General features: G+C 46.5%; 1 protein-coding gene across 1 annotated transcript in view; it reads right to left on the reverse strand.

Annotated features, from left to right (window-relative positions):
• LOC115468956 (protein phosphatase 1 regulatory subunit 12A-like) overlaps nucleotides 1–22140 on the reverse strand; it is a 489777-nt gene that overhangs the window by 283402 nt on the left and 184235 nt on the right. The window contains 1 exon segment of the mRNA XM_030201143.1: nucleotides 4804–4832. Coding sequence (XP_030057003.1) covers nucleotides 4804–4832 — 29 coding nt within the window.

Here is a 22140-nt window from a genome sequence, read left to right on the forward strand (position 1 = left end):
TATGTAGCACATTTAGAACTAGTAGATGTCTGGAGAATGTTACATACGATAGATAAAGATTTTACACACCTTTCCAGAGCCCATCACACATTGGTCTAGAATAGACTATATATTGCTCTCAAGGGAACTAATTGCGAAAAGTGGAGGCAGTCCAGATAGGCCCCAATCGAGGTCTCTGACCACACTTGGGTGAGAACAACAGATCCGGTTGGGAGGGGGGAAACCCGCATTGGGACCTGACGCTTTCCTGCATATCTGTACAGGGATGCTCAATCCTTGCCATTCCTAGTGGAGAAGTGGAGAGAGTATAGTTTACACAATGAACAAAACAGATCAGATCCAATTCTCTTCTGGGAGACGGCTAAGGTAGTCCTCAGGGGAGACATTATTTCTTACCTGCTTTTAAAAGGAAGACAAAACACAGGGAAGTGTATAGATTGGAAAGACAGGTGGTGGCATTGAGAAAGAAATACGGCCAGGGCCACGATTTGGGAATGCGAAGGCGGACTATTGGAGACACAACAGGACCCTAAATGAACTTCTGCAAGAAAGAACCCAGAAATCGAATATATATTATAACTACCAATTATACAGGTTCCCCAACAAAAGTGGGAGGTTCCTGGCCCGACTCGCTACTCAGAGTTTAGTGCTAAGAAAATTATCATAATGGAAGATAGCGAAAGAGTACAGGCAAATACAGATTGAGGGTATTTACAAAATATTGAATGCTGAGGTGAGACCCCTTGCTCACGGCGGTATTTAATGCAGCAGGGGCAGATGCCTCGGCCATCCTTAACAGAGCACAAATTAGCGTGCTACCAAAGGCAGGTAAACCAGCAGATAGACCGGACTCGTACAGGCCAATCTCATTGCTGAATGCAGAGTTAAATTCCTAGCAAAGATTTGGCAAATCGATTAGCGCAGTGCCTACCAAATTTGGTAATGGGACTCACAAGTGGGATTTACCTGTGGGAGGGTGATAGCCAAAAACATGAGGCGGATATGGGTCGCGCTAGGAGAGGGTTTAGAGTAGAACAGATCCCGGCTTTGCTCATAAGTTTCGACGCGGAGAAAGCTTTTGACAGAGTGGACTGGAACTAGCTGTTCGGAGTGCTGCGGGCTTATGGCATTACCGGAGCCTTGAGAAGGCGGTGAGAACACTGTATGCGGATCCTCAGGCACAGATAAATGCGAATGGCCTGCAGTCTTGACTGGTTCCAGATAGTGAGAGGTACGAGACAAGGGTGCCCACTGTCGCCGCTTCTCTTTATCCTAGCCCTGGAACCCTTTTGAGAGAGATCCAAAATAATGTAGATATTCGAGGGGTGGCGATTCGAGAGCATACCTTTAAGACGGCCGCGTTTGCGGATGATCTGTTGGTGCTAATACACAGATCCACAGCGCTCCCTGATATTTCTCATGGAAAGCTTAGAGGAATACGGGGACTTTTCGGGGTTCCGGCTGAATCTCTTGACGTCGGAGGCCCTGGCCAGCTCTGAGGAACTCCAGAGGGCATGGAGAGATGGGTTTTCCTTTGAGGTGGGCGCAGGGGTCTTTCAGATCCTGGGAATTCAACTCCCAATGGATACCAGGAAGATTTATGATCTTAATGTCGTCAAATTGTTACATGACACCCAAAGAGCAATTGGCAAGATAGTCACTACTCCACGTGTCGCTAACGGGACGAATACAGCTGTTCCGCATGATAGTATTCCGAGATGCTATACGTACTACAGGCTCTACCTCTGAGATTGGCAAGGCGGGAGCTGGGGGCACTCAGAAGGATAGTGACGAAGTTCTGTTGGGCCGACAGGAAACCTAAGATGAAGTGGCAACACCTACTAGGGAACTGGAAGGCGGGGGGGACTAGGCTTGCCAGATATGCGGGCGTACAACCAGGCATGCCTCCTGCGACATTGGCGGGATTGGCTTCTGGGCACAACCACATATACGGATTGTAGGAATGGAGAAGCGTATTTTCACCCATGGCATCTGAACAACTTGTTGCATGTTAAGCAGAAAGGGACAGTTGCCTGTTAGACTCAGAGAAAGTATGCTACTGGGGCCGCTGTGGCATATGTGGCGGGAGCTCTTGCAGAGGTGGGGGCAGGACCCGACTTCCAATATATTCCTTTCACTAGCTGGGAATGATGATTTCACACCACGCAAAGAAAATGCAGTGTTCCGCAAGTTGCAGGATCAGGGCATAGAGCTACTAGAGCACTTTCTCCAAGAGGATGGCACCTTGATCTCCCTGGCGGATTTCCAGCAAAGATGCTCAGGGGGACTGGCCGAGCACCTGGCATATCGTCAATTAACACACTATGTGAATAGCCTAGCAAAAGAAGGGCTGTCCCTCAGATTTGGGAGACAGCTCAGGGAATTTATGGAGGGCGAAGCATTGGGACAGGTTCCGTCTCATGGTTCCGTAGGGGAACTAGAAAAAGGGCAACCAGAACGGCAGGTAACAGAGGTGGCGGCGAGATGGAGTGCGGAAGCGCAGCACCAAATTTCCGAGAGTCACATAAAACAAGCACTGATGGGCATACCGAAGGTGGTTCACAGTGCAGAATTACAGGAATGCCAGTATAGAATCCTACATAGAGCGTACTTCTCTCCTGGACGGACTTACCACGCCCAAGTAGTGTTGTCGGATAGCTGCCTGAAATGTAAACAGAACAAGGCAACTTTGGCACATTGCTTGTAGCAGTGTAGACCACTTAAAGCCTTTTGGTGGAGAATGGGTAAATACCTGGGAGAGGTGTTAGGGTATCAGGTTGCTCTCACCTTTGCGAAAATGATGTTGGGCATCCCCTGGCAGTGCGGGGTTGGTACCCCAGGGGAGAAGGTGTTTATGAGTAAAGCGTGCATAGTGGGGAAAAAAAATGCATTCTCAACCACTGGGTGGCGGACGAGCCCCCCTCTCATTGGTACTGGAGGAACAGGCTGCATCAGCTTATGCTTTGGGAAGCAAGGGGGGCACGACTGACCCCGAAGCGACAGATGAGGTTCTTAAGCATCTGGGGAAAATATATCAATAAGATATCGCCCCGGGCGCGTAACCAAGTGCTCAATGGCCTACCTTGGGGTTCGGACGAACCTGGATGAGCTCATGTATTAGTCATGCACACAGGAAGGGGGAGGGTGGGGAAGGCTGGGAGGGGGATAGGAAACATAGGGGGGGCATAGGAAAAGGGATATCTTGTTACTGCGGAAAAGGGGGGAGGGTGGGGAGGGGGCATAATTATGGGGAAAATATTGGATGCTTACTTGTAATGTATAAACTGAGTGAGGTGCAACAGGTTGTACTATGCCTTTGGAACTACTGTGTTGATGATGTTTTGATTGTTGCTGTAGTTCTAATAAAAATGATTTAAATATAAAACTCTAGCTTTTGCAGATGATTGCTAGTGGTTTTGATTCCCTCCCTGTCCTCTTGCAGAATTTACAAAACTATGGCCCTCAGGGTTTACTCTGAATATACATAAATTGCAGGTCTTTCTAGCAAAGGCTAGTGTAAGACAAAACTGGGTGGGAGGTTTCCTTTGGAGTAGGTATTTGGGAGGCTACATTCCAATCTGATCTATACGAACTTATTCGTTGAATGTTGGTAGGCTGCTTGCTGATGTGCGTGAGAAATTCCAAGCTTGGTGGGGCCTTTCCTCTCTCCCTACTGGAGCAGATTGCATTATATAACATGCTTACCATACAGCACCGACTTTATGTATTTCAATTGTTGCCTTTATATTTGAAAATCTCTGATGAGAAATGTCTGAATTGCCTGCAGGTAGTTGCCATGCAAAAGCCGGAAGAATCTGGAGGATTAGGATTATTAAATTGTGATATCTCACTATAGCTAGTGGTATAAGGCACATCAATGACTTGTTCCAATCTACCTATGACTTCTCTGCCACTGGCTTGGAAATTCAGTTGACTGCTAATGTTCATTTTAGCTGTCTCCTACACACCTCTGGGAGTACAATCCCCCCCCCCCTCGATCCTACGAATGACATTTATACTTCCCACAGCCAAAGTGGTATGGCGATGGATTTGCTGCCATCACCACTTTTCCTCTAAAGTCACTCCCTTTTTGGCCATCTGTCACAATTCCGTTTTTCCTCCTGGGCACCTTCATCCGACCTTTCGTCAATTGAGTTGACTGGGAATTACTTATTTGCTTCAGGTGGTGACGGAAGAGGGGCGCACAGAGCCTTTTCCTGCTCTTCCTACCTGCTACAGACCTTTTCTCCTATTATCAATTATGACACTATGTAGAAAAGTTGCCATGGGAGGATCTCGCAGAGGACGTTCAGGAGGAGCTTGATACAGCTTATACACTAGGGTCACAACACAAGATTCCTCTTTCATTTCATCATCACCACATCAGATACATGTTGCCTGAGTTGAACTACGCTCGCTTGGCCACTTATAAGGAGTGCTAATCTTCTTACAAACTTGTCAGTAGCCCAGTATAAAGAACATGTTCTTTTGATCAGGCATCAAACAAAAGCTTCTGCTCATTGAGAACTCTTGTACAAATTTGCTTTTCAGTGCACGTGACACCGAGGCTTGATTCCACATGGGACTTTCTTCTACAGGTGCTTGCTTGAAATATGGCATTCCTGGAGTGATGCTGTCTCACATGTTTTGGATCTGTCCTGTGATAGTGGTATTTTGGCGGTAGCTTTTGCGTTGAGGCTGTTGTATTTGAACTTGTAGTTGACACTATGACCCCTGTATTGCTTTTTTGGCTGTGCCCAGCTGTCCCTACCTGTGCCACGGGGAATGAAGTCATTTGTGTACCGTTCTGTTCTCATGGCTTGGTGAACTGGCTCTCTCCCAAGGGCCCTACTTTATCTAAATGGCGGGCTCATATGATAATTTTGTTATGCATGGAGCACTTTGAGATTCAGGACATTTCATCACCACCCGGTGTACAGTTTCAACATGTTTGGACTAAGATTGAAACATAAGCCCTTCTCACTATTCCATAGGCCCACCCAAGGTTTCTGAGATGTTTAGTCAGTGGCAAAGTAATCAATGAATGTCACCTTGCATGGTGCTTCCTGCTATCTCTTGCTGTCTACAAGTTGTCCAGAGATGAGACTGGTTCATCCCTTTACTTGTCTAATTAGTGTACAGTTAGTGAGTTGTTTATGGTTGTTTATTCTGAGCCTCTCTTTCTCCATACTGCTTGTCTACGTAAATACCGAGGAGCTGGACTGGATGCCAAAAGAGATATGTCTCAGCTCAGTTTTCTATCTCCACCTGCTGGTTGATGGACACAACTATCCCACAGGTTCCGGAATAGTGGAAAGCTACATACTGGAAAGCTCTATTTCTTGTCCTTGTTAACCTCATGCAAGGGTTGACATTAAAGAGAACATCATCAATTCAAGTAATAAAGCATTGAAACAAGATTACAAACTACTACTAAACATTTCTAGAGCGCTACTAGGGTTACGCAGCACTGTACAGTTTAACAAAGAAGGACAGTCCCTGCTCAAAGGAGCTTACAATCTAAAGAACGAAATGTCAAGTTGGGGCAGTCTAGATTTCCTGAAGAGAGGTATAGTGGTTAGGTGCCGAAGGCGACATTGAAGAGGTAGGCTTTGAGCAAGGATTTGAAGATGGGCAGGGAGGGGGCTTGGCAAATGGGCTCAGGGAGTTTATTCCAAGCATGGGGTGAGGCGAGGCAGAAAGGGCGGAGCCTGGAATTGCCGGTGGTGGAGAAGGGTACTGAAAGGAGTGATTTGTCTTGAGAGCGGAGGTACGAGTAGGAACGTAAGGGGAGGTGAGGGTAGAGAGGTAAGGAGGGGCTGCAGATTGAGTGCATTTGTAGGTTAGCAGGAGAAGCTTGAACTGTATGCGGTACCTGATCGGAAGCCAGTGAAGTGACTTGAGGAGAAGGGTGATAGGAGCATATCGGTCCAGGCGGAAGATAAGACGCGCAGCAGAATTCTGAACGGATTGAAGGGGGGATGGTTAAGTGGGAGGCCAGTGAGGAGTAGGTTGCAGTAGTCAAGGCGAGAGGTAATGAGAGAGTGGATGAGAGTTCGGGGTGGTGTGCTCAGAGAGGAAAGGGCGAATTTTGCTGATGTTATAGAGGAAGAAACGACAGGTCTTGGCTATCTGCTGGATATGCGCAGAGAGGAGAGGGAAGAGTCGAAGATGACTCCGAGGTTGCGGGCAGATGAGACAGGGATGATGAGGGTGTTATCAACTGAGATAGAGAGTGGAGGGAGAGGAGAAGTGGGTTTGGGTGGGAAGACATAAGCTCAGTCTTGGCCATGTTCAGTTTCAGGTGGCGGGTGGACATCCAGGCAGCAATGTCGGATAAGCAGGCCGATACTTTGTCCTGGGTTTCCGCAGTGATGTCTGGTGTGGAGAGATAAAGCTGGGTGTCATCAGCATAAAGATATTGGAAACCATGGGATGAAATCAGGGAGCCCAGGGAAGAGGTGTAGATTGAAAAAGAAGGGGTCCAAGGACAGATCCCTGAGGAACTCCAACAGAGAGCCGGGATGGGGGTGGAGGAAGAACCATGAGAGTGTACTCTGAACGTACGGTGGGAGAGATAAGAGGAGAACCAGGAGAGGACAGAGCCCTGGAACCCAAATGAGGACAGTGTGGCAAGAAGTAAATTGTGATTGACAGTGTCAAAAGCGGCGGGATAGGTCGAGGAGGATGAGGATGGGAGTAATGGCCTTTGGATTTGGCAAGGAAGAGGTCATTGCAGACTTTAGATAGCGCCGTTTCTGTCGAGTGTAAAGGGGCGAAAGCCGGATTGAAGCGGATCGAGGATGGCATGAGAGGGAGAGAAAATCCAAAGCAACGGCTTGTGAACGGCACATTCAAGTAACTTGGAGAGGAAGGGTAGGAGGGAAATGGGGCTGGTAGGGTCAAGTGATGGTTTTTTGAGGAGTGGTGTGACTACAGCATGCTTGAAGGTGTCAGGGACAGTTGCAGTGGAGATGAGAGAGGGTTGAGGATATGACGGGGGTTGACAGTAGGAGAGATGGTGTTAAGTAAGTGGTGGGGATGGGGTCAGAGGAACAGGTGATGCATTTCGAGGAGGAAAGAAGATGGGCGGTTTTCCTCTTTGGTGATATCAGGAAACGAGAAGGAGGCGGCCTGGGTTGGTTGGTTGAGGGTTATAGGGTGAAGAGGCATGATTATAGGGGGGGAAAGAACAACACCTTCCTGATACTGGTGATGAAAGGAATCTTCACAATTTTATGCAGATGGAGAGCATGACAAAGGAGCACCAGAATGAGGGAAAATTGATAATTGTTAGGTGGACTTTATATCAAAGATCCATCCAATTGCTGGTCTGTACATTTTATTCAATTAAAAAAAAGTTTCTTTATTTTTTGTAATGAAATTTGCAAATTTTACAAAGCAATATATCACGTAAGAGGAACTCATAAAACAAAACCAAAGAAGAAACAATCCAGAAAATCCTAGTAAAATCACTTTTAATACAAGTCACAAAGAGAGCAAAAAGAAATCTTTTAAACCAAGAAAAATTCTACAGAGTGACACCTACGAATCTCCATAATTTCCCTAACTCCAAGTAAACCAAAAGTTGTATCCATTACTGGAATTGACCATCCAAAAATTGTTTAGATGAACCGAGTGAAAGCCATACTTATTCCCTTTAAAGAAAATATGCACAATGAAATCTTAAAAAGAAAAGAAAAATGCTTCCAGTGTCAAGTCTAGGCCTCAGTTGGAGAAAGCTCCTTCTACAGCCTAAGTAGCCTTAAAAACATCATGGAAAGATACAGCTTCTGACCACAAAATTTCTCATCTTTAAGAAAATATGTTTTCAAAACTAGTAATTTATCAGACTCCCGGGTGGGGGGGGGGGGGGGGGGGGCTGGGAACAACCTGTAAGGTGGCCTGAGAACAGATTACATCTGAAGAGGATTCCAAAAAAAGCTTCACTAGCTAGTCTGGAACTATCTCCTCTGGGACTTTTCACAATGGATTTCCAAATTTCAAATGTGAGGCAACATAATATAACAAATACTGTGTTCCCTGTCCTCTAAGTGCTCTAAATTTCACATACTGAACCACAGTTAATCAGTGCAGTTCTTTCAGTAGGAGGATTTGTTCTATTTTAACCTTTCCCCTACGTCCTCCAAGATTCTATACACTGCTGTATTTTGGACCACTTGCAGTTTTTGCAGCATTTTGTCTGTTAATACCACATATAGGGAACTACAGTAAAGCAAAGTTGCTTACCTGCAATAGGGATTATCCATAAAGAGGAAAACAAATCAGACAAACAAAAGAATGATATCTGATGGTACAAGGACAGATATGGACTAGCTATTTCAGAGTTGAGGAAAACCTAGTCTGAGTCCAGGATTTCTGGACCTTTTTAATCCCATCTGCAGCAAGTAAGCAATCCTGTCCTTAGGTTCCTCCACCTACAATTTATTTATTTGTTGCATTTGTACCCCAATTTTCCCACCTATTTGCAGGCTCAATGTGGCTTACATAGCGCCGTGGGGCAAAAGCCTCCTCCAGTCAATAAACAATAAATATAGAGCATGTAGTTACAAGAATAGTATGTACAGACACATTAGGAAACATAGAGAGGGAGGTATGTAAGGTTCACTAAGTTCAAAACAAGCTGGGTTACTTGAGTCGCTGGATTCAGGTGATTAAGTTGGATCATTAGGATATGCCTTTTCGAACAGATAAGTCTTTAGTGATTTCCGGAGTTGAGGTGGTCATATGTAATTTTCACAGAGCCTTTGGGAGTGCATTCCAGAGTTGTGTACTTATATATGAGAAGCTGGATCCATGAACTGATTTATATTTGAGACCTTTGCACTAGGTGGGCGGAGGTTTAAATAAGAGCGTGATGATTTAATTGAGTTTCTGGTTGGTAGGTCTATGAGGCCAGACATATATCCTAGGACATCGCCGTATATAATTTATTAGACCAGGGTACAAATTTTAAAAGTAATACGTCTCTCTGATTGGTAGCCAATGTAATTTTTCACGAAGGGGTTTGGGCCCTATCAAATCGCGGTCATCCCAAACACAGTCTGGCTGCCGTATTTGAGCAGTCTGAAGCTTATTATAAGATTTTCTTTGCATCCGGCATAAATTCCGTTAGAGTAGTCCGGCATGGCTAAGGACCATTGATTTTACCAGATTGCAAAATATTGCCCTCGGGAAGAACGGTTTTCACTCTTAAGTTTCCCACATTGAGTGGAACATTTTTCTTGATTATAGAATTAACTTGGGCTCTCAATGTAAGGTTCCTGTCAATTGATAACACCGAGGATTTTCAAATTATCTGAAATAGGAAGAGTATAGTCTTGGGTAATTAGGTTCGAGGGAATATTTGTGTTGTAGCGGGATGAGAGGATGAGGCAGTCAGTTTCTCTGCATTTAATTTGAGCTTTTGACACTGTCAATCATATTTACTCCTTGCCGCACTATCCTCATTTGGATTCCAGGGCTCTGTCCTCTCCTGGTTCTCCTCTTATCTCTCCCACCGTACCTTCAGAGTACATTTTTCATGGATCTTCCTCTACCCCCATCCCGCTCTCTATTGGAATTCCTCGTGGATCTGTCCTTGGACCCCTTCTTTTCTCAATCTACACCTCTTCCCTGGGCTCCCTGATCTCATCTCATGGTTTCCACTATCATCTTTTGCTGACGACACCCAGCTTTATCTCTCCACCCAGACATCACTGCGGAAACCCAGGCCTAAGTATCGGCCTGCTTATCCGACATTGCTGCCTGGATATCCAACCGCCACATGAAACTGAACATGGCCAAGACCGAGCTCATCAGTGATGTGCTGGAGCCGGCTCGCACCGGCTCGCAAGAGCCGCTTGTTAACTTTGCTAGGCTCTTGCGAGCCGGTTGTTGAAACCCGCGAGCCGGCTCTCCTCCCTCCCTCACATCACCGACCTGACGAATTCTTCGGGGCAGGCAGTCTTGCCTGCCCGCTGCAAGTGCTGACTCTCCCTCGCTGGCGCTGCAGGCTCGCGCTTTAAAAATGGCCGCCGAGACTTCATCCTTGTAAGTTTCGGCGGCCAGTTTGAAGCACGAACCGGCAGCGCCAGTGGGGGACTGAGTCAGTGCTTGCAGCGGGCAGGCAAGACTGCCTGCCCCGAAGAATTAGTCAGATTGGTGACGGGAGGGAGGGAGGAGAATTCTATTAACAACTCGGCAGGGGGTGGCAGGGGAGAGAACTAGGGAGTCACTGGGCATGGGTGGATCATGGAGGGGAGAGAAGGGTCATCGCTGGGTATGGGTGGATGGAGGGCAGGGGAAAGGAGGGTCACTGGGTATGGGTGCATGCAGGGCAGGGGGAGAGAAGGGTCACTGGACATGGTTGGATGGAGGGCAGGGGAGAGGAGGGTCGCTGGACATGGGTGGATGGAGGACAGGGGAGAGGAGGGGAGAGAGAAGAAATGCTGGACATGGATGGAGGGGAGGGAAGAGTGAGGAAGGAGATGAGATGAGGGAAAAGGAAGAGAGGAGAAAAACTGCATATGGATGAAGAAAATAGGCAGAAGTTGAGCACCAGAAATGAAGAAGAAAGGAAAGAAATAAATGGAAAGAAAGCCCTGGAAACGGGGTTAAGAGGACAGATAGCAGCAGAATCGGATACTGGGCCAGCATGATCAGAAAAACAGTCACCAGACAACAAAGGTAGAAAAAAAATCATTTTATTTTCATTATAGTGTTTGGAATATGTTCACTTTGAGAATCGGGTGCTCAACATTAAAAGTTTATATTTATTTACTTATTTATGGCATTTTATCCCACATTAAACATGAATTAGATTGGAACCTGGGATCATTTAATTTTTTTTTCCTGGAGAGAGTAATGCATTGCCGCCCCCCTCCCCCCGGCTATAGCCAGCTCAGCAATTTTGGGGCGGCGCAGAGGTGTACGGGGGGGGGGGGGGGGGGGGGGGGGGGGGGGGGGGGGGGGCGCAGAGGTGGACTGGGGAGAGAGCCTGTTAAAAATTTACCAGCACACCACTGGAGCTCATTGTCTTTCCACCCAAACCCACTTCTCCTCTCCCTCCACTCTCTATTTCAGTCGATAACACCCTCATCCTCCCTGTCTCATCTGCCCGCAACCTCTGAGTCATCTTCGACTCCTCCCTCTCCTCCTCTGCGCATATCCAGCAGACAGCCAAGACCTGTCACTTCTTTCTCTATAACATCAGCAAAATTCAGCCTTTCCTCTCTGAGCACACCACCCGAACTCTCATCCACTCTCTCATTACCTCTTGCCTTGACTACTGCAACCTACTCCTCACTGGCCTCCCACTTAACCACCTATCCCCCCTTCAATCCGTTCAGAACTCTGTGCGTGTCTTATCTTCCGCCTAGACCGATATGCTCATATCACCCCTCTCCTCAAGTCACTTCACTGGCTTCCGATCAGGTACCGCATACAGTTCAAGTTTCTCCTACTTACCTACAAATGCACTCAATCTGCAGCCCCTCATTACCTCTCTACCCTCATCTCCCCTTACGCTCCTACCCGTAACCTCCACTCACAGGACAAATCCCTCCTCTCAGTACCCTTCTCCACCACCGCCAACTCCAGGCTCTGCCTCGCCTCACCATATGCTTGGAATAAACTCCCTGAGCCCATACGCCAAGCCCCCTCCCTGCCCATCTTCAAATCCTTGCTCAAAGCCTACCTCTTCAATGTCGCCTTCGGCACCTAACCATTATACTTCTATTCAGAAAATCTAGACTGCCCCAATTTGATTGACTGCACTTTTTGTCCTTTAGATTGTAAGCTCCTTTGAGCAGGGACTGTCCTCTGTGTTAAACTGTACAGCGCTGCATAACCCTGGTAGCGCTTTAGAAATGTTAAGTAGTAGTAGTAGTAGAATGCATTTGCCCACAAGTTCATGGTATGCAAGCCGAGGTTAATTTCGTTGGTGATTTCTGACAAATCATGTTTGAAGGGGATGAATATTGTAACATCATCAGCATAGATGAAGGGGTTGAGGCCCTGGATGGATAAGGCCTTGGCAAGTGGACTCATCATTAGGTTGAAAAGGGTTGGAGATAATGGCGATCCTTGAGGTACTCCACAATCTGCTTTCCACGGGGGTGATAGATTTGAATTTGATTTCACTTGATAAGCTCTGGTGGTTAGGAAACCCTTGATCCAACTGAGTACATTACCACCAATCCCGAAGTAATCCAGAAGTCTTAGTAATATATTATGATCAACCATGTCAAATGCACTAGACATATCGAATTGGAGAAGAAGTACGTTGTAGTCAATTGCTATTTCCTGTCTGAATCTGGCCAGGAGGGTGATTAACACTGTTTCAGTGCTATGGCGGGGGCGAAATCCTGATTGTGATTCATGTAGTATTGAGAATTTGTATATGTAATCGGTAAGCTGTTTGGTTACCATACTTTCCATCAACTTAACTACTAGTGGAATAGATGCTACAGTTGGTGAGATCACTAGTTTTTTTTTTCTTGGTATCTTTTGGAATTGAAGTAAGTAGGATGTTGCCATTTTCCTCAGGGAAGAGACCTAGTTGGAGAATGAAATTCACGTAGGAAGTGAGATCTGCTGTGAAGCAATCAGGGGCGAATTTTAGTAGGTAACTGGGACAGGTGTCCAATGTCAGTAAAGAAGAAAAAAAAGGCTCTATTCTAAAGAGCTATATGGAGATCCTATGAAGTAATAATTTAAAATGTGTTTACTCAGGTTTCCTTTGTATACTATTTTGTTTAAAGATCAGAAACCATTCATTGCTAGGTTAACATTTCAAAAGACTAGGCTGGATCATGTAAAGTCTTTTATTGGGTGAATTACATTGGCTGCCTATGAAGTCAAGTTATTTTCAAGGCACTTTGTTAGTATTTAACTTTTTGGAAGATAGAATGCGGTTCTCAGTTGGTGACTGTGTTAAAATCTAGGATAGATACAGGGATCCAAAATGGCGTCATAGAGATTTCACTTACCCGACGCTCCCAAAATCTCTCTTCGTTTAAGCAGCCAAAATCCCTCTTATCCATTGTAAGATGGTGAAAAGAAGAGGAAAGGTTCAGGAATTGCCCTCAACCCCGGCCGGAATACAAACTCGACAGCAACCGACGCTGGAAAGATTCGGGGTAACGTTGGGACCTGCTGCAGCCTCTTCTCCGATCGGAGCCGAGCTATTAGTGTCGGCCGACAGTGGAGACGAGGTTTCCCTAAGCCCCGTCGAGCGAGCAGCTCCCCCACAGCCGGGAGCAGGGAACCAGGAAGTGGTGCCTGACGCTCAGCCGTCCGAAGAGGTCGAGAGGAGCAAGCAGAGAGGAAGCCCACACTTGGAGACAGAACTGGTTGAAAGTGTGTCGGTAGGAACTATTTCAAAAATTCTTAATAATATTATTACAACTTTGAACCAAACACTTAAGACCCCCCTCCCCCCGGTGGTCTCAGTGGGTCAGTTGAGTAAACCAGCCGTTGTGACATTGGAGTCACTTTGGGACTTAAACTACACTTTGCACTCATCTTTACAAGTAATGATTGTGAAAAATGTAGAGGGAATTAAGACTTTATCTGAAGCTGTCCTGATCCAGGATCAAATAAACACAGTTCAGATTTCCAAGGTACAGCGAAGGGCGACGAAAATGATAGTGGGGATGGGACGACTTTCCTATGAAGAGAGGCTGAGAAGGCTAGGGCTTTTCAGCTTGGAGAAGAGACGGCTGAGGGGAGATATGATAGAAGTGTATAAAATAATGAGTGGAATGGATCGGGTGGATGTGAAGCGACTGTTCACGCTATCCAAAAATACTAGGACTAGAGGGCATGAGTTGAAGCTACAGTGTGGTAAATTTAAAACGAATCGGAGAAAATTTTTCTTCACCCAACGTGTAATTAGACTCTGGAATTCATTGCCGGAGAACGTGGTGCGGGCGGTTAGCTTGACGGAGTTTAAAAAGGGGTTAGATAGATTCCTAAAGGACAAGTCCATAGACCGCTATTAAATGGACTGGAAAAATTCCTCATTTTTAGGTATAACTTGTCTGGAATGTTTTTTACGTTTGGGGAGCGTGCCAGGTGCCCTTGACCTGGATTGGCCACTGTCGGTGACAGGATGCTGGGCTAGATGGACCTTTGGTCTTTCCCAGTATGGCACTACTTATGTACTTATGTACTTATAAGGTGGAACGAATCGAGGAAAAATTGAGAAAAGTAGAGACTATGACTCAAACTTCAGCCAAAGAAAAGAGTTTTATATATAGGAAAATGGAATACATGGAAAATCAATTGAGAAGATGTAATTTGAGATTGACTAATTTTCCAAGATCGCCAGTGTTTAAAAAGAACGCAATGCTGCGTTCGGCACCTAACCCTTACCGTTCAGTGAATCCAGACTGCCCCTATCGGACCGACCGTTCACTTGTCTATTAGATTGTAAGCTCTTTGAGCAGGGACTGTCTCTCTTTCTTAAATTGTACAGCGCTGCGTAACCCTAGTAGCGCTCTAGAAATGTTAAGTAGTAGTAGTAGTAGTAGTATTTGGTTGAAGTGTTGGGCATGTCAAAGGATTTATTACCTCCATTAGTACGTGTTCAATATTTCCAGTCTACTTATGAAGTAGATAAACAGTGTGACAATTTGAATCTAACAACTTTCCTCGAATCATCCCTGGAAGTAATAACGCAAAGAACGTCAGCTGTGGTGACATTTGCCCTAGAAATAGATAGGAATGCTGTTTTGAGACTTTTTTTCAGGAATATCGACTCAATAGATCATGATTTTCATTTATGTCTCAGTATTTCTTATGTGGTTATTTTTTTTTTTATTACAATTGCCATATTAATTCTGTATGGAATAATATATAAATAAATAAAGATTTAAAAAAAAAAAATCTAAGATAACTTCCATGAAATGCAATTATGTTTTCTTAGCGGTTTGTTATGGGAACAACCTTCCACTTGAAGTATGTTTGATGAAGAATTATTTTTTGTTTTGTAAAGGCTTGTAATCTGTTTATTAGACTGGGGGGGGGGGTAACTTTCTTAGTTTTCTCATTTTTTAAATTTTATATTCTGAACATGTTTTCTTTTCTGATTATTTGTAACTTCCTGATGTTTTCTTGTCAATTTTTTGGCTTAAATTGATTGTAACTCGCCTTGAATCCATTATAGTGAGAGTTGGCGAGAGATAAATCTTCAATAACATAATACAGTGCATCACATATGCAATAAAAGGGAAAAATCGGGGGGGGGGGGGGGGGAGAAGAGCATTGACCTCTGATTGTTCAGGTGAAGGCTCTTTCCTTCACCAAATTATCATTGAAGGGGATCTTATAAAACAGATCAGAGTCTAAAGTGAGAGATGGAGCAGAAGAGGAACACAGACTAATAAAGTCAAGAACAAACTACATTTTTATCCTTTGCAAAGTCCTGGGTATGAAAAGAATTGGGAAATAGGCATAAAGGAGCCACAGTGTCCAACACCAGATTGTAGTCTCTTGGTCTATGAAGTAAAACAGCAGAAGTATTCAGGGCTGTGCCTAGGGTCTCTGGTGCCCCCCTGCAGACTATCAGTTGGCGCCCCTCTGCAGACTATCAGTTGGCGCCCCCCCCCCCCCTCCACCTTGTGGCACAAGATGCAAAGGAAATAGGAAATGAAAGATGGAGTGCATTTTTGTGGGATTGTTGAACAAATAGAGGGTTTACAACCACTTAGCTTTTCGTGCTTTCATGTTCACGAAATTAGTAATTAAATCTTTGATACCTAACTGGGCACATACTGTATATCATTCTCAATAGCAATCATGGCAAGGCTTACAAGCCTTTCTTACAAAATACTTGATCGCAAATACATTTTTATGATTTTTAACCGTGAAAATGATCGCTCACCACTTGCTACACTGACAGGAATTGTCAGCAATATTCTTAGAAACAAATTGCTATACATTGCAAAATAAGATAGCAGATGTAAATTCTCAAAGTGGACATATTCCAAACACTAAAATGAAAATAAAATGATTTTTTTCTACCTTTGTTGTCTGGTGACTTGATCATGCTGGCCCAGTACCTGATTCTGCTGCTATCTGTCCTCTTAACCCCGTTTCCAGTAAAAGCTGGGTCCTCTGCAGGCTGTCCAGTGGATCCAGCTTCTGCCTATTTTCTGCATCCATGTGCAGGTTTTCTCCCTTTTCCCTCATCTCATCTCCTTCATCTCTCTTCCCTCCCCTCCATCCATGCCCAGCATTTCTTCTCTCTCCCTTTCCCTCCATCCATGTCCATCTCTGCCCTTCCCTTCCCTCCATCGATATCCAGCAATTCTCCTCTCTCCCTTCCCCTCCATGTCCAGCAATTTCTCCTCTCTCCCTGGGCCCTGCCCTCCCATCCATGTCCCTCTTTGCCCTTCCCTCCTCCATCCATATCCAGCAATTCTCCTCTCTTCCCTCCCCTCCATTTCCAGCAATTTCTCCTCTCTCCCTGGGCCCTGCCCTCCCATCCATGTCCATCCTTGTCCCTCTCTGCCCTTCCCTCCTCCATACATATCCAACAATTCTCCTCTCACCCCTCCCCTCCATTTCCAGCAATTGCTCCATTATACTTCCAAGGCTTTTTCCTCTGTTGACTTGGTTAGTTCTGCTAAATATATCTGTATTACTGATATATAATGGGGTGATGGGATGATTTTATATTTATCTTTTGAATTTAGACCCTCACTCCTGGGCAGACTTATACGGTCTGTGCCAGATCCGGTGGTGGGAGGCGGGGATGGTGGTTGGGAGGCGGGGATGGTGCTGGGCAGACTTATACGGTCTGTGCCAGAGCCGGTGGTGGGAGGCGGGGCTGGTGGTTGGGAGGCGGGGATAGTGCTGGGCAGACTTATACGGTCTGTGCCAGAGCCGGTGGTTGGGAGGCGGGGATAGTGCTGGGCAGACTTATATGGTCTGTGCCAGAGCCGGTGGTTGGGAGGCGGGGATAGTGCTGGGCAGACTTATACGGTCTGTGCCCTGAAGAGCACAGGTACAAATCAAAGTAGGGTATACACAAAAAGTAGCACACAGGAGTTGTCTTGTTGGGCAGACTGGATGGACCGTGCAGGTCTTTTTTCTGCCGTCATCTACTATGTTACTATGTTGTTACTCATAAATCTTAGTGCTTCATAGCCCGGTGTTTATTGCCATTCTCCTAGCTCAGCTCCTGCATTGGATACTGATCTCTGCGGTTCAGAATGGCTTGCAGCATCCTCTGAAGATGTATATTACAAGTTTTCCCAAACCTGTCCTGATGATTCTGCAGTGAATATTAAGCATAGTGGAAACCCCAAGATGAGCAAGTGTTTCTCATACATATTTATTGTGAATATCTTGAAAATCAGCTGACACTAGAGTTACCAGGACAGGTTTGGGAAGCCCTGGTATAATGCCAAGTCATTCATTCTTAGCATCCTCTACAGACCAGTCCAGAACCTGTTGGATGGGACCTTCAACTAGTGGACGGAGACAGAAGGAAAAAAATAGTCCCGCTTGCTTTTTCCAGTGAAGTCATCATGCAGCCTTAGATGGTCAGTATATTTCTGTCTCCAGTGGATGGTAACAGACACTGCAGTTTCTAGACTGGTTATTGAAGCAGCTCCTGACCCAGTTGGAGCTGGGCATCAGTTGAGCAAAGGGATACCTCACTCGAGATTTTAAGTTCGAAAACAATGGACATTAGCAAATTAATTTGATCTGGAGCAGGGATGATACTCTGAGGAGTCCAAGTTCTTTTCTTTCCTCCCTCTCTCTGTTCACTACTGCTTTCTTCCTTCCCCTGAAAGGAGTTTAAATAATTAGATGGGAAGTAGCTTCCTCACCTCAAGTCATCAGAAGAACTCTGCAATGTTTATTCTAGGCTACACTAGTGATTAATTGACAAGTGAGTGTGCGCATCCGTATCGTGAGTAGGTACATTCTTTTTTCAGCTAGTCCTGATGGAGCTTGAGTTAGATGCCGTGTGTTCAGACTGGCAGTGGGAGCGATAGACTGAAGCAGTGGTGTTTCCTACCAGCTCTGGCTATGTCTTTGAGAGGATTTTTGGAGCATGTTACAAGAGGCAGGCCTTGGGAAGGGGATAATTCTGAGGAGTGTGATGTCATTTCCCCCTACTCCAAGCTAGTTTCTTTTCCTTCAGCCAGAGTCTCTAACATTTAAATCTAAAGGCAAGACAAGAGTCTTGAAGAAATCTGTGTTTTTTTGGTGTGTGGTTATAGGTAAGGTCTTCTACCACCAGCACCATGAGCAGCAGGGGGCTTCTTTTCATACAGTTGGCCCTAAGGAGCATGGGTTTGCAGTTGCCTTCCTTTGCCGGTAGATGCAGCATCCTGAACAAAATTTAGACCACATTCATGAGCTCGTTCGTTCCCTCAGTGTCCCGCCTTCTTCTGACGTCATTTCCTTGCGAGGGTGGGACACTGAGGGAACGAACGAGCGTGAAGGGAAGGCTGGAGAAGTCGGCAGCGCTTTCACTGATGCTGCTCAGCTGCTGCGACGTTGGAAGTAAATTTAAATAAAAGGGCTGCTGTCGGGGTCCGGGAGCTGAGGTAAGCGGCGAAGGTAAGCATGACGCGGCGGCGCCCTCCAGAGGTTGGCGCCCCCCTGCGGTGCTTACCCCGCTTACCATGTTGGCACGGCCCTGATGATAGAGAATGTTTATTCTGGCACTGTGTCTAACTCAGACCCAAGTTTCACCTATGACAGTTTCTTCAGCAGGATTCTGACAAGGCAGAAATGTACACACTGCAGCACCAGCCAGCAGGGTCCCACAGCAGGAGCACTGCTTAACTACCTCCTCAGGAGTCACCATTCACCCCGACTAGCACCAGTGCAGCACAACGTGTTCCAAGCGGTGTCAGGATCCCTCCCCTGAACCAAGTAAAACGTGCAGCCTTCCAAGCGGTTCTTAGTCAAATTTTAGTCGGACTTACCACTGCCAGCGGCTCCCCCCTCCCCCTCCCCCCCCCCAAAGCTCACAGTCTCCACAAATCTTAACCACAGATGAGAGACTCAGGACTGAAACTCTGTCCACTGTCTCCAGCAAACCTCTTTCCTTCTTCTTTCTTTTTTTTTTTAGGTTGTTGTGCTGGAAAAGGAAAGCTCTACAGGAAACAGGGAACAGATGAAGGGAGGGAAGAAGTACATTTGCAGGGCACCTGAAACAGGATCTGAAGGCCTTCAGATATGACTCTGCAGATTCAAGCCACCTGCAAAGCTCAACTGGGGACCAGCTGACCAACTGGGCCAGGGGCAAAGCACTCAGAACCAGAGACTGAAAAGTGTGTCCCATCCACCTGCTGGAGATAGAAATACTGAGGAGCAGGATTGGATGCCAAGAGGTATGTCTAAGCTCTGTTTTCAGTTCTCTATTTCTACCTGCTGGTTGATGGACACAACTATTCTACAGGTTCTGGAATAGTGAGAAGCCAAGTAATAGTACTACTACTATTACTACTATTTAAAATTTCTAAAGCGCTACCAGGGTTGTGCAGCGCTGTACAATTAACAAAGAAGGACAGTCCCTGCTCAAAGGAGCTTACAATCTAAAGGACAAAAAGTGCAGTCAATCAAGATTGAGGCAGTCTTGATTTCCTGGATAGAGGTACAATGGTTAGGTGCCGAAAGCCAAGTAACCCAGTTCCAGGATGAAGGTTTTGGAACAGTCCTGGATTTCTGAACACTCCCATCCTGGTGCATTATGGGACTTGCAGTACTGATGTCAATGGGCAGGATCAGGCACTATACAACTCAAAATGTTTTGGAATGTAAGTTCAAAACCAGGACTATCCCAACATCTCCAACCTGGAACCAGGTAAATTGGCATGTGTGTACTAAAATTAACATCAAGAACCTTGCAAACATAAAATCCAAAGTCACTTCTTTTTTTCCTGTCTTTAATTGAGCTTTGCTTCAACCACTGATACCACCAACAGCTCACATAATCCTTTAAATGCCTCTTCATCTTGTCAACCCAAAACTCCAGAAATCCATCAACCACACAGTCAGCACCCAAAACCTTCATCCTGAGAAGTCACCCCAAGAAGGTAAAATTATGTATCATACCTGATAATTTTCTTTCCATTAATCATAGCTGATCAATCCATAGACTGGTGGGTTGTGTCCATCTACCAGCAGGTGGAGATAGAGAGCAATCCTTTTGCCTCCCTATATGTGGTCATGTGCTGCCGGAAACTCCTCAGTATGTCGATATACAAGCTCCATCCGCAGAACTCAGCACTTAGAGAATTACACCCACAAAGGGACACTCTGCCCAGCTCACCACCGCCGAAACGGGGAGGGGAATTAACCCAGCTCATCCCCACACAAGTGGGGGAGGGGAATCCGTCCAGCTCATCCCCGCGGAGCGGGGGAGGGACACCACACCCGCCGATGCGGGGGGATCTGGCTTATCCTGCAACCGCAACCGCGGGAGGAGCTGACTGACCCTAACACCGCCGAAGCGGGAGGGGCACAAAGCTGCCCTACTGCCGCACGAAGCGGGAGGGAGCGCCGGCAGAATTTAAGTCTCAATCCAGCCCCGTAAAACGGAGGGGAGAGGAATGCAGCAGCTCACTGTAACACAAATTCGTCTCAACTCTTGAAGAATCCATTGAAAAACTTGAACACGAAGTCCTCCTGAACAGGAACTGAAGACTAAACTTGAACCTGAAATGCAACCAGAATATAAACAATACAGATATCTGGGAGGGGCTATGGATTGATCAGCTATGATTAATGGAAAGAAAATTATCAGGTATGATATATAATTTTACCTTCCATATCATCATGCTGATCAATCCATAGACTGGTGGGATGTACCGAAGCAGTACTCACCCAGGGCGGGACATAGAAATCCCTGACCGCAACACTGAAGCTCCAAACCGGGCCTCCGCCCGAGCAGCCACAGTCAAGCGGTAATGCCTGGAGAAGGTATGGGCCGATGCCCAAGTTGCCGCCTTGCAAATCTCTTCCAAGGAGACGGACCCGGCCTCTGCCATCGAGGCTGCCTGAGCTCTAGTGGAGTGAGCCTTCAGCTGGATAGGCGGCACCTTCCCCGCGGCCACATAAGCCGCTGCAATGGCTTCCTTGACCCATCTTGCCACTGTAGGCTTAGCAGCCTGCAGACCCTTACGAGGACCTGCAAACAGGACAAACAGATGATCCGATTTCCGGAAATCATTGGTCACTTCCAAGTATCTGATGATGACTCGTCTCACATCCAGATATTTGAGAGCAGAGTATTCCTCTGGGTAGTCCTCCCTACGAAAGGAAGGGAGACAGAGCTGCTGATTCACATGGAAGCGAGAAACAACCTTGGGCAGGAAGGAAGGCACTGTGCGAATAGACACTCCTGCCTCAGTGAACTGCAGAAAGGGCTCTCGACATGAGAGTGCCTGGAGATCGGAAACTCTTCTGGCTGAAGTGATAGCCACCAAAAAGACTGCTTTCAACGTCAGGTCTTTCAGAGATGCCCTTGACAAGGGTTCAAAAGGCGGCTTCTGCAAGGCTCTTAGCACCAGGTTGAGATTCCACGCAGGCACCACTGAGTGCAGAGGAGGGCGCAGGTGATTAACTCCCTTGAGAAAGCGCACCACATCTGGCTGCGAAGCCAGGGAAGCACCCTTCAGGCGGCCCTTGAAGCAAGCCAGAGCCGCTACCTGGACTTTAAGGGAACTGAGCGACAGGCCTTTCTCCAGACCTTCTTGCAGGAACGCCAACACTGAAGAAATTGGAGCAGTGAAGGGAGAAAGTGAGCCTGCTTCACACCATGCTGCAAAGTTACGCCAAACCCTGGCGTAAGCAGTAGAAGTAGAGCGCTTCCTCGCTCTTAGCATAGTGGCGATGACCTTGTCTGAGAAGCCCTTCTTTCTCAGACGCTGCCGCTCAATAGCCAGGCCGTAAGACCAAAGGGGGAGGGATCCTCTATCACCACGGGACCCTGATGCAACAGGCCCTGCTCCACTGGCAGCCGCAGAGGGTCGTCCACTGAGAGCCTGATCAAGTCCGCATACCAGGGACGACTGGGCCAGTCCGGACCCACCAGGATTATCCGGCCCGGATGCTTTGCCACCCGGTCTAGCACCCTGCCCAACATGGGCCAGGGCGGGAACACAT

The sequence above is a fragment of the Microcaecilia unicolor genome, chromosome 4 (genome assembly GCF_901765095.1).
Source record: "Microcaecilia unicolor chromosome 4, aMicUni1.1, whole genome shotgun sequence".
In the NCBI taxonomy this organism is placed as follows: Eukaryota; Metazoa; Chordata; class Amphibia; order Gymnophiona; family Siphonopidae; genus Microcaecilia; species Microcaecilia unicolor.